The sequence below is a fragment of the Anabas testudineus genome, chromosome 1 (assembly GCF_900324465.2).
Source record: "Anabas testudineus chromosome 1, fAnaTes1.2, whole genome shotgun sequence".
NCBI lineage: Eukaryota > Metazoa > Chordata > Actinopteri > Anabantiformes > Anabantidae > Anabas > Anabas testudineus.
In genome coordinates, this window is record NC_046610.1 from 10,121,502 (window position 1) to 10,133,875 (window position 12,374).

Below are 12,374 nucleotides of genomic sequence, written 5' to 3' on the forward strand. Positions count from 1 at the left end.
ACTGCTCTAATGTGTCAAACACGGAAGTGCTGGCTGTTACGTGAGAGCCAATCGTGTCCTGGTATTGTCTCTTTTAGCCAATGAGATAGCAGGGGGCGGGACCGAGCTCAGCTTTTATCGACGAAGCAAATTCATTTGTCTTCTTAGAGAAGAAAATCTGTGAACATGTCTGACACGGTGGGAAAGAGTGAAGGTAACAACTTTAAAAACATGTTTATAGATAGAATAAATAAACTGCAGAGTGTTGACTACAGATGTGAAAAGTTATTAGAACAAATGTGATGAGTTCAGGAACCAGTGAAGTAGTGTTTACTAACGCTGTTGGTACTTTGTAGTTACGGAAGTGCTGAAACACCTGAACTAGTTTTCTCTGTTTTCATTCAGTCGTCAGGTTAGTTTAACTTGTTTTAATGACATGTGATTCATTGACTTTCCCAGTTACTCAAGACAGCAGACCTGCAACACACAGGATGGGTGAGTGCTTCACACTATATTATTTATTCTGTTTTACACTATTTTAAAGATATATTATAAACATATTTTTAAAATGACAGATAGATTGAAGTTTGAAAAGAAGAGAGGAGACACGTTTTCTACAGCGAAGAAAAAGTGAAACGAATGTACCGTTAGAAAGAAGTCAGGTTTTATTGCTACTAAGGTCAAAGTACAGCCAACGTTTACATAAGAAATTAACTTTATTATTACAGATATAAATCATGTGCAGAGGATTTTGTCACTTAGAAACTGAAACTGAGCAAAAACATTTTTTGGTCAATAGTTGTACTTAATTAACTACATATATTCAAAAATGTATACAAACACACTCAAGACCCTTTTTTACACCTCTAAACTGCTGCCCTGCTACACAAAATCTAATCTACATATCTGTAGGGTGGAGTGTGGATGTCCCACTTTGAGCATTTGTTCTTTTAGCAGCCTTTTCCATCTTTCTCCACCTGTCACCCACATATTGGACTCTAAGCTGATGGAACAATGGCTGCTTGACCCCATAACAGAAGCAATTCATGCACCTGCAGTTGTACTGTTAACAATGTATTATTATTTAGTAAGTATATTCTGCACTATTGCGTGTGTTACTTATGTATGTGTGATTTTGTTTATTTATAGCGGACACAAAGAACCTAATGGAGACTGATGCGATTATCAGAAGGTGAATTTCTTGTTGTTTGGGTGGTTATCAGGTGTAAATTGTCACTGCACTCCGGTTCTCAGTTCACACCTAATATTGTTCCCTTTTATTGTGCTTTTTCATTGTTCAAAAGCTCTTTAGCTCTAGATCCTGAAGAGGAGTATCCTATGAACAACAAACGTCGAGGTCTTGCTCTCATCTTTAACCAAGAACGATTCTACTGGCAATTGGGGTTGTGTGATAGGTATGGAACTGAGTCTGACGGCCGCAACTTGGAGAACAGGTAACTTTTTCCATTGAGCTGCTGGAAAGGAACACTGTGGCTTAACTTTGTGATCATGAGCTATGTTCATGTGTCTATTAGATGGTTCTTTTTTAGAATTTGTATTAGATGTTTTGGTCATTGAGTCCTTTGTATTTCATTACATGATCTGTTTTTTCCATTTCTCAAGACTCAATGGTCTAGGCTTTGACGTGAGGTCTTATGATAGCTACAATAAGGCAGAAGTCGAAGCATTAATCAATGAAGGTAAGAACACACATGATCACCTTTAAGAACTACTGCAAAGTACAGCAAGTTAAAACTATCACAGTTATAATAATAAATACTCCTTGTTTAAGGAGTTTAGTGTATGTTCCAACTGTTAGAGAGATGTTCAGCTGGAATACAATTTTGGACGCTATAGTTTTTGTTTTGTTGTTGAACTGTGCTGCATTATACTGCTGGATTATTTCACCTAGCCTCACTGATTTAAGTTAGTTGGATAAAATAATACAAACACCTGCCAGTGTAATGTAATAAAGTTCAACATGACCATACAGTTAGCACCACTCTGTGTGAATGTAGGATTTACTGCAGGGTTGCTGCTTAGGACCCCATGGGTTTTTAGCTAGTTGTACCTAATATTCTGCCAACACATGACATGTTGTAGTACAATTTACTTTTGGCTCTTCCAGTTGCAAGTGTAACAAATAGCATGATGTCCCACCAGCTGCGCAGGCCGATCATTCAGATGCAGACTGCTTTTTGCTTGTCTTTCTGAGCCACGGTGAGGATGAACATGTTTACACCAGAGATGGCAAGATCAGCATCAAGGATATCGTATCCCAGTTTAAAGGAACTGAGTGCAGAAGCCTTGTTGGAAAACCAAAGATCTTCATATGGCAGGTATATATATAAATAAATCCCTCACAGAACCAAAAAGCGCGTAAAATATTATTTGTTTTACATGTGTTTTACTTGCTTACGTCACTAACTAAGTTCATGGGGTTGTGTCTGTCACCAGGCTTGCCGTGGAGATCAGCATGATGACCCAGTGACAGCCTGTGATGCAGTGGACAGTAGGCCAATGACAAATGAGGTGGTGGTGGATGCAACTGCTGTACACACTCTTCCTGCTGGAGCTGATTTCATCATGTGCTACTCTGTGGCTGAAGGTAAGGCCATGTGGGATAATTCAAACTCTCTTAATCTGGTCTTAAACTGAAAGATTCACTTTATTTGATTCAGTTGATACTGACTTATATGTACTAGTAATTATACTTAGAAACTAGAATACATTTATTAGGTAATAGGCTTTTTTAATGTCTTTTTTTCTGATCACTCAGTAGCTGTTCTGTCCTGTGTCTTCTGTTAAGGTTACTATTCCTATCGGGAAACCAACAACGGCTCCTGGTATATCCAGGACCTGTGTGAGCTGCTTGGGGAGTATGGGGATTCCCTTGAATTCACACATTTACTCACCCTGGTCAACAGAAAAGTGTCACAGAGGAGCGTTGAGATGAGTAGAGACAAGAATGCCATTGGAAAGAAGCAAGTACCGTGCTTTACTTCAATGCTCACCAAGAAACTCTACTTCCGCCCAAAAAAGTGTTAGCTTCAGACCTCTGTCAATACATTAGATGGTTTTTATGATGACATCTTGGAAATGGGGTCTTCTAAAACAACTTTTAAAGAAGTTTCTGATTTAATTTCTAGTCCATTACACATTTACAATGTTTAGGAACACTATTTACATTTGCATTAATAAATCTCCCTTCTCTTCATTGATTATTAAAGACCGTGGTTATAAAATAACAGGAACACGCTTATTCACGTGAAAAAATGTAATCTTCCTGGCCTCGTGTGATCTCTTCATTTGAGAAACGACATGTCATTTGTTAATTTGTAAATTATGCAAAGATTAATCGTAAGAAACAACAATATTGAAGGAGTAATATTTATTCAACACAGCTACATGTATTTTATGTGACACTGTATTGACTGATATGTGAATAGAGCATTTCAGGTACTTTAGAAACAGTGTCACCATAATATTTCTCCTAAGATCAACACTTTGTAATACTGTACTCACACATAGCTACACTGGATTAGACTTCTGTACAGTTTGTCAAGAGCAGATCATTGAAATAAAGCATTAACCTTTATTTAAAAACATTAGAGCCACTGTGACACAGTAGATTTAAGTAGTGAGATTATGGTTATTTACTAAAACTAGTTTGGTCTTAAAGGATGACTTATTGAACAATAGCTTTAACAACACTGTGTGATTTGTTTTTCCAGAAATGAATTAACCCAAATGGGTTATTTTGAGACAATCCCACTGGGTATACAGTATGTATGTTTTAAGGTGTTCCTGTTATTTTGTCCAGCTTCTGTCACTTTTTAGCTAATTTTAACATCCTTGACATGTTTTTGTTTATTGTTAGATCAGTCTCACTACACTAATGTTGTCTTTTTCTGCAGCCAGAGTCTTTCCTAAGTGAAAGTTGGCTCAGAATCAACATGGTCCCTAAGGAAGCTGGAAATCTCAGGCTTATCTGGTTTTAGCTGTAAAGTCAGACATATCATTTCAATGTGACTGTAACATGTCACAACCAGGGGCAGTATAGGGGGAATTTGTGTTTCTGCAGTTCTTTGTGATGCAGCATTTTATGGTACTAAATTTAATGACATATATTCGCACCTATAACACCAGCAAACATACCTCAGGGAGTAGAAGTGTCCTTTTCAACGTGCTGTGGACCAGGAACACTTTAAGCTGTGTCACTTGATCTACGACTCAGGAAAAACAAAGATACTAACACACACTGATGTTGTCTTATTGTGACAATGAGGTGACAAGATAAAGCCCTTATACAATGAATTCTGTGTGATGATTTGTCTTATAAAGCCTTTGTGCATTCATGTGATGCATCTATAAGACTTCATCTCCATCTTGTTATCTGTCCACCAGCAGCGACTACAATCAAACCTTTGAGATTTCTTTAAGAAGACATTGTGCAGACAAGAAAATCTCGCAGTAACGGCCAAATACTTCATTCATTCATTTATTTCAGTGTTTGTGTTTCTCTCAAAGATACAATTAGCATCATTATCAAAACAAAACGAAACACATAATGATATGGATTCCTAGTAAAAAGATGCCATTATCAGAATATCAGAACATTATCAGCAGAGTTGTTTTTGCTCCAGATCGTGTGAGTAGGTGACAAATCTTTATGACTTGTCTTTGTTCATGGCTTTGACTGGATCTGTTCAAGTGGCATCTGAAGTTGAGTTGAACATCTCAGGCGCTTCAGTTCTTCCTCCACCTGACAAAGTCACAGAGAACACAGAGTCATGATTTATCATAAACTATCACATTTACTGATAAATTTAAAAGTTTAAATGCTAAATGGTGAGTTGTGAGAATTTCATCTTTTATTTTAGTCACTTTCACTTTGAGAGTTAAACTGTATCATATGTTCTTCCTACATTTCTGACTTTGAACTATGTGCCTGTGGAAATTGTGAAAAAAAGGGAACAAATAAAAACCAACCTGAGCCAGATCATCCTTCAGTTCATTGTATTTCTTTACATTGAATTTCTTCTTGCTGGCTCCTTTATAAAAGTAATGCAGGAACTGTCTGTCTTTAGCATCTGGATACACATAATCCTGTGGAAGGACAAAAAGGTGTAAACATAAGTTTGACTCTTTGCAAATGAGTCATAATGTTATTATTCTTTGGCATTTTATGAGCACACTAATTTCCCTTCTCTCTCAGAGTTACATGAAATATAAGGCCATACCTAGCCTAGCAGCCAACTAGAAATAAACATAAAGACTAAAAACAGAAGGAACCAGTTATTTAATCAACATAATTAGTCTATCATCACATATCTAGTTCTACTTTAATAGAAATACGAGAGCAGCACTGATCTCATCTGATGCTCGGCAATATAAGAAATTTAGAAATGAAGTAAGTCATTTAGTAGTAATTTTGTATTTGCTAAACTACAGCTGGATTAAATGTCCAAATGTCTAAAATGTAACTACATGAAAATAAAGTGTAAGTGCAAAGCAGACAATATATGTTTTGACTGAAGAGATATTTCTTTATACCTGTTTCAGATGACTGAACATTATAAACTGTATCAGTGATGATGAGCTTGAAGCCCTTGTCCAGCATCGTTTCTATCCGTGTGGTGCTGACAACATGCTCTCCATCTGTTAGAAAAGGACAAATGTACAATAACTACTTTAATTACATAGTAATAACTTCATCTAATGTCCAGTCTAAATGGTTTTCTGACAGTCTTCACAAATAAACACAATCAAAACACAACATAGACACAAAAATGCACAGAAATTTAACTAAATGCTTCAAAGATCACTCGTGTGTACACAACATAAACCTTATGATGGAAATCAGCAGGCGGACAGTCAACATGTTACTGCTTGAAGGAATTTTCTCATTAGTGCAGAATCACTGTTCTTAGGAATAAGACACCTGGGGGGGAAATAACACTGCTGCTCAGTCCTTACATGTCCTATTTTCCTGGAATTAACCTGTAAACCTGTCACACTGGTGATAGTTAAACTTTGCTGCTTCTCAACTATGTGCCTGCATGTTGCACTTAGTGTACGTGGTGGAGTGTTGCGTTATGGACCTACGAGGACAGAAAATAAACCTAACGCCACTGTCAACTACCCCAGTGAAGTGTAGACATGATCTGAAATCATCTACAGTTGGGAAAGAAAGAAAAACATTAAAAAAAAGTTATGTTTTTTATCTTTTTGTTTTGGTTTTCTTGTGAAATATGATCTTTAAAATAAATGTCATTAAAAATTAAGAAACAATGAAAAATGGTCTTATTGATAATTGTCTACAATTGTCATTGTTAATTATTTTTAGATAGAACCTGCTTCTGATAAACAACCTTTTTTAACTAAGTGAGCTTTAAGGGCCACTGAGGAACAGATATGTATGTCAATTGAGAACCACTAAAACACATCTGTGCTGCATATTAAGAGTTTATGAGATAATCCCGAAGACCCTGACCTTAAATACAATGATAATTTTGAACTGTTTTATCAATTTCCTGCTGCTCATCTAGGGTAATGGACTATTGGGAAAAATACCATTTTTGGTATTTTTGGCATTTCTGAGACCAAATGTTTGGAACACAATGATCATCTAATTTGTCTTTGTCACAGCCACATTTGATTGTGTAAAGCTTTGTTGGCTTAGACTTAACTTATTTTAATTAAATAGAATTTTATTCAGGAAGCTTTGAATCACAACAGAAGTTATCTCAATGCACTTTACAATGTAAAGTTTAAGACCTTACAAAATATAAATGTATACAGAATTATATAGGAAACCCAACTATCCCACTTGAGCAAGCACCAGTTGACAGTAGAGCAAGAACTCCCTTTAATGCAGTGCTTCTCAATTATTTTCTGTTACAAGGACACTTGCAGAAAAGTACAGAGAGAACGGGAGAAAGAAGACAAAGTGAAGTATTAATCACTAAATGTATTAATTAAAGATAAATATGGGCATTAGCTAGTTGTTAGGTCATATGACTGTGTCAGGATACTGATAAAAAATGGTAAATACATTAAAAATAGTTGTAGGTGACATTACTCCTACTTTAATTTCTTTTTATATGTTTTATTTTACCATTACTTTGCATGTTTAAAGGTGATTGCACGTGATATCTTATATTTAGTTTGGTGAACCTTTCAAAAACATCTGGATATGTTTATCTCCCTGTCATTTCTAATTAAAATACTAATATTTAATCTTCAATCCCTCCTCTCACCTGTTCGACTGATCGTACTGATCAAACACGGAAGTGCTGACTGTTACGTGTCCAGGTATTGTCTCTTTTAGCCAATGAGATATCGGAGGCGGGACCGAGCGCAGCTTTTATCATTGTTATATCAACGAAGCGAATTAATTTGTCTTCTTAGAGAAGAAAATCTGTGAACAAGTCTGACACGGTGGGAAAGAGTGAAGGTAACAACTTTAAATACATGTTTATAGATAGAATAAATAAACCGCTGAGAGTTGACTGCAGCATTTATTAAAAGTTATTAAATGTGTGTGTGTGTATAGTTTTCTCTGTTTTCATTCAGTCGTCAGGTTAGTTTAATATATTTTAATAACATGTGATTCATTGACTTTCCCAGTTACTCAAGACAGCAGACCTGCAACAGACAGGATGGGTGAGTGCTTCACACTATATTATTTATTCTGTTTTACACTACTTTAAAGATATATTTTAAACATATTTTTATAATGACAGATAGATTGAAGTTTGAAAATAAGAGAGGAGACACGTTTTCTACAACAAAGCAAAAGTGAAACGAATGTATGGTTAGAAAGAAGTCAGGTTTTATTGACTCTAAGGTCAAAGTACAGCCAACGTATACATAAGAAATTACCTTTATTATTACAGATATAAATCATGTGCAGAGGATTTTGTTTTGAGCATAAAAACATTTTTTGGTCAATAGGTGTACTTTTATTAACTACATATATTCAAAAAAAGTATACAAACTCACTCAAACATATGTATATTTTCTGTTTTTCTTTTTTATTAAACATGCCAATACCTTTTTACACCTCTAAACTGCTGCCCTGCTACACAAAATCTAATCTACATATCTGTAGGGTGGAGTGTGGATGTCCCACTTTGAGCATTTGTTCTTTTAGCAGCCTTTTCCATCTTTCTCCACATGTCACCCACATATTGAGGGACATGAGGACGCTAAGCTGATGGAACAATGGCTGCTTGACCCCATAACAGAAGCAATTCATGCACCTGCAGTTGTACTGTGAACAGTGCATTATTGTTTAATAAGTATATTCAATTCAATTCAATTCAATTTTATTTGTAGAGCGCTTTTTACAATTGACATTGTCACAAAGCAGCTTTACACAACCAAAGAACAGTACATGAACAGTGAATGTGTATGAACAATTAATAATCAGATTGTCCCATATATTCTGCACTATTGTGTGTGTTACTAATGTATGTGTGTTTTTTTTCTTTATTTATAGCGCACACAAAGAAACTAATGGGGACCGATGCAAAAAAAAGGTACATTCCTTGTTGTTTGCGTGGTTGTCAGGTGTAAATTGTCACTTCACTCTGGTTCTCAGTTCACACCTAATAGTTTTCCTTTTCTTGTGCTTCTTTATTTTTCAAAAGCTCTTTAGCTTTAGATCCTGAAGAGGAGTATCCTATGAACAACAAACGTCGAGGTCTTGCTCTCATCTTTAACCAGAAAAAGTTTGACTGTAATAAGTTGGATAGGCGTGGAAGTGGGTTTGACTGCGGCAACTTGGAGAACAGGTAACTTTTTCCATTGAGCTGCTGGAAAGGAACACTGTGGCTTAACTGTGTGATCGTGAGCTATGTTTATGTGTCTACTAGATCTTTCTTTTTTCAGAATTTGGATTAGATCTTTTGGTCATTTGGTCCTTTGTATTTCATTACATGATCTATTTTTTACATCTCTTTAAGACTCAGTGGTCTAGGCTTTGAAGTGAAGTCTTATGATAGCTACGAACAGGCACAAGTTAAAAAATCAATCAATGAAGGTAAGAACACACATGATCACCATTAAGAGCTACTGCAAAGTACAGAAAGCTGAAACTATCAAAGTCATAGTAATAAATTTTCCTTCATTAATGAGTTTAGTGTATGTTCAAACTGTTAGAGAGATGTTCAGCTGGAATATCATTTTGGACGCTATAGTTTTTGTTTTGTTGTTTAAATGTGCTGCATTATACTGCTGGATTATTTCACCTAGCATCACTGATTTAAGTGAGTTGGACAAAATAATACAAACACCTGCCAGTGTAAAGTTCATAATGACCAACACTGAACTTTACATCTTTTGTGAAGTAGGATGTATTGCAGGGTTGCTGCTTAGGACCTCATGGGTTTTTAGCTAGTTGTACCTAATAATCTGCCAACACATCACACGTTGTAGTACAATTTACTTTGGCTCTTTCAGTTCAAGTGTAACAAATAGCATGATGTCCCACCAGCTGCGCAGGCTGATCATTCAGATGCAGACTGCTTTTTGCTTGTCTTTCTGAGCCACGGTAAGAAAGATCAAGTTTACACCAGAAATGGAAAGATCAGCATCAAGGATATCGTATCCAAGTTTAAAGGAACTGAGTGCAGAAGCCTTGTAGGAAAACCAAAGATCTTCATATGGCAGGTATATATATAAATAAATCCCTCACAGAACCAGAAAAACGTGTAATATTATTTGTTTTACATATGCTTTGACTTTCTTACACCACTAACAAAGTCCAGGGGGTTTTGTCAATCACCAGGCTTGCCGTGGAGATCAGCATGATGACCCAGTGACACCCTGTGCTGCAGGGGGCAGTGAGGCATTGGTGGTGGATGAAACTACTGTACAGACTCTTCCTGCTGGAGCTGATTTCATCATGTGCTACTCTGTGGCTGAAGGTAAGGCCATGTGGGATTATTCAAACTCTCATAATCGGGTGTTAAACTGACATAGATTCACTTCATCTGATTCAGTTGATACTTTGAATATCTATTAGTAATTATACTTAGAAACTAGAATACATTTATTAGGTAATAGGCTTTTTCAATGTCTTTTTTTCTGATCACTCAGTAGCTGTTTTGTCTTGTGTCTTCTGTTAAGGTTACTATTCCTATCGGGAAACCATGAATGGCTCCTGGTATATCCAGGAACTGTGTGAGCTGCTTGAGAAGTATGGAAATTCCCTTGAATTCACGCATTTACTGTCCCTGGTAAACAGAAAAGTGTCACAGAGGAGCGTTGAGATGAGTGGAGACAAGACTGGAAAGAAGCAAGTACCGTGCTTTGCTTCAATGCTCACCAAGAAACTCTACTTCCGCCCAAAAACGTGTTAGCTTCAGACCTCTGTCATTAAATTAGATGGTTTTTATGTTGATATCTTGGAAATGGGGTCTTCTAAAACAACCTTAAAATAATTTCCTGATTTTATTTCTAGTTGTCCACTTTACAATGTTTATGAACACTATTTACATTTGCATCACTAAATCTCTCTTCTCTTCACTGATTATTGAAGACAGTGGTTATAAAATAACAGGAACACACTTATTCACATGAAAAAACTTGATCTTCCTCGCCTCAAGTGATCACTTCACTTCTGAAACTACATTTGTTTATTTGTAAATTACGCAAAGGTTATTCATTAGAAACAACAATATTGAAGGAGTAATTTTAATTAATCACAGTTACATGTATTATATGTAACTGTGTATTAACTGATACAGTATGTGTATAGAGTATAAAGCATTTCAGGTACTTTAGAAACAGCGTCATGATAATATTTCTCCTAAGATCAACACTTTGTAATACTGTACTCACACATAGCTACACTGGATCAGATTATTGGTTATTGACTAAGACTAGTTTGGTTTCAAAATGGTATCTCAGGATGACTTTTTAAACAATAACTTAACAGGTTATAAAAACAGGTTTTTTTTTTGAGACAATTCCCCTGGGTATACAGTACAGTACGTATGTTTTAAGGTGTTCCTGTTATTTTATCCAGCTTCTGTCACTTTTTTAGCTCATTTCAACATCCTTGACATGTTTTTGTTTATTGTTAGATCAGTGGTACTACACTAATGTTGTCTTAGCAGACACTGCTGCTCAGTCCTTACATGTCCTATTTTCATTTAGAAATGAACCAACCTGGGTTCACTAGATCAGAACATTAAAAAATGTTATGTTTTTTTCTTCTTTTTATTTTGGTTTTCTTGTGAAATATAATCTTTAAAATAAATATCATTAAAAATTAAGAAACTATGGAAAATGGTCTTACTGATAATTCTCTACAATTGTCATTGTTAATTATTTTTAGATAGAACCTGCTTCTAAAAAACAGCCCTTTTTTTTAACTAAGTGAGCTTTAAGAGCCACTGAGAAACAGATATGTATGTCTATTGAGAACCACTAAAATCACATATGTGCTTCATATTAAAAACTTTTGAGATGATCCCAAGGAGCCTGATTTTAAATAAAATAGTAATTTTTAATAGTTTTTACAATGTCCTGCTGCTCATCTGGGTGAATGGACTAGTGGGAAAAATGGCAAGCATTTCTGAGTCCAAATATTTGGAACACAACGATTATCTAATTTGTATTTGTCACAGCCACTTTTGACTCTGTAAATCTTTGTTGGTAGACTTAACTTATTTCAGTTAAATTGAATTTTATTTATGAAGCTCTGAATCACGACAGAAGTTATCTCAATGCACTTTACAGTGTAAGGTTTAAAACCTTACAAAATATAAATGTATACAGAATTATATAGAAAACCCAACAATTCCACTTGAGCAAGCACCAGGTGACAGTAGAGGAAAAACTCCCTTTAACGGAAGAAACCTCCAACAGAGCCAGGCTCAGGGTGGGCGGCCATCTGCCTCGACAGGTTGGAGTGAGTGGAAAGAGGAAAGAACAGCAGGCTACAAAAAACAACAACACCAAGGAAAAACACTGGACAGGTTGGTGGGACCTGTAAGTGCACTCTGGAGATATACAGCTCAGAGAACGAGGCCACTTGCAGAGAAGTACAGAATGGAAGAGAAAAAGAAGACAAAGTGAAGTATTAATCAAAACATGTATTAATTAAAGATAAATATGGGCATAAACTACTTGTTAGGTTATAGGACTGTGTCAGGATGTACTGAAAAAAAAATGGTAAACACATTAAAAATAGTTGTAGGTGACATTACTCCTACTTTAATTTCTTTTTATATGTTTTATTTTACCATTACTTTGCGTGTTTAAAGCTGATTGCACATAATATCTTATATTTAGTTTGGTGAACCTTTCAAAAACATCTGGATATGTTTATCTCCCTGTCATTTCTAATTAAAATACTAATATTTAATCTTCAATCCCTC

General features: G+C 35.7%; 1 protein-coding gene, 1 long non-coding RNA gene and 1 pseudogene across 2 annotated transcripts; 2 read left to right on the forward strand and 1 right to left on the reverse strand.

Moving 5' to 3' along the window:
- The first annotated feature begins 106 nt into the window (after window positions 1-106).
- LOC113161824 (caspase-6-like) lies at window positions 107-4,296 on the forward strand. The gene is made up of 8 exons (XM_026359629.1): window positions 107-193; window positions 439-474; window positions 1,129-1,171; window positions 1,284-1,433; window positions 1,603-1,679; window positions 2,143-2,318; window positions 2,437-2,587; window positions 2,789-4,296. The coding sequence occupies exons 1-8, from the start codon at window positions 166-168 to the stop codon at window positions 3,025-3,027; spliced, it is 900 nt and encodes a 299-aa protein (XP_026215414.1). The 5' UTR covers window positions 107-165; the 3' UTR covers window positions 3,028-4,296.
- Window positions 3,898-5,456, reverse strand: LOC113161827. Its single transcript, XR_003298780.1, has 2 exons — window positions 4,972-5,456; window positions 3,898-4,744 (listed from the first exon to the last, which is right to left on the reverse strand). It is a non-coding gene; the product is annotated as an uncharacterized LOC113161827 (long non-coding RNA).
- A 1,885-nt stretch (window positions 5,457-7,341) lies between these two features.
- On the forward strand, window positions 7,342-10,476 carry LOC113161822 (annotated as a pseudogene).
- Window positions 10,477-12,374: the final 1,898 nt, after the last annotated feature.

Coding starts and splice junctions, on each gene's coding strand:
- LOC113161824 (XM_026359629.1), top strand. CDS start 166: ATGTCTGACACGGTGGGAAAGAGTGAAG. Junction 194..438: donor CACGGTGGGAAAGAGTGAAG/GTAACAACTTTA, acceptor TGACTTTCCCAG/TTACTCAAGACAGCAGACCT. Junction 2,319..2,436: donor CAAAGATCTTCATATGGCAG/GTATATATATAA, acceptor GTCTGTCACCAG/GCTTGCCGTGGAGATCAGCA.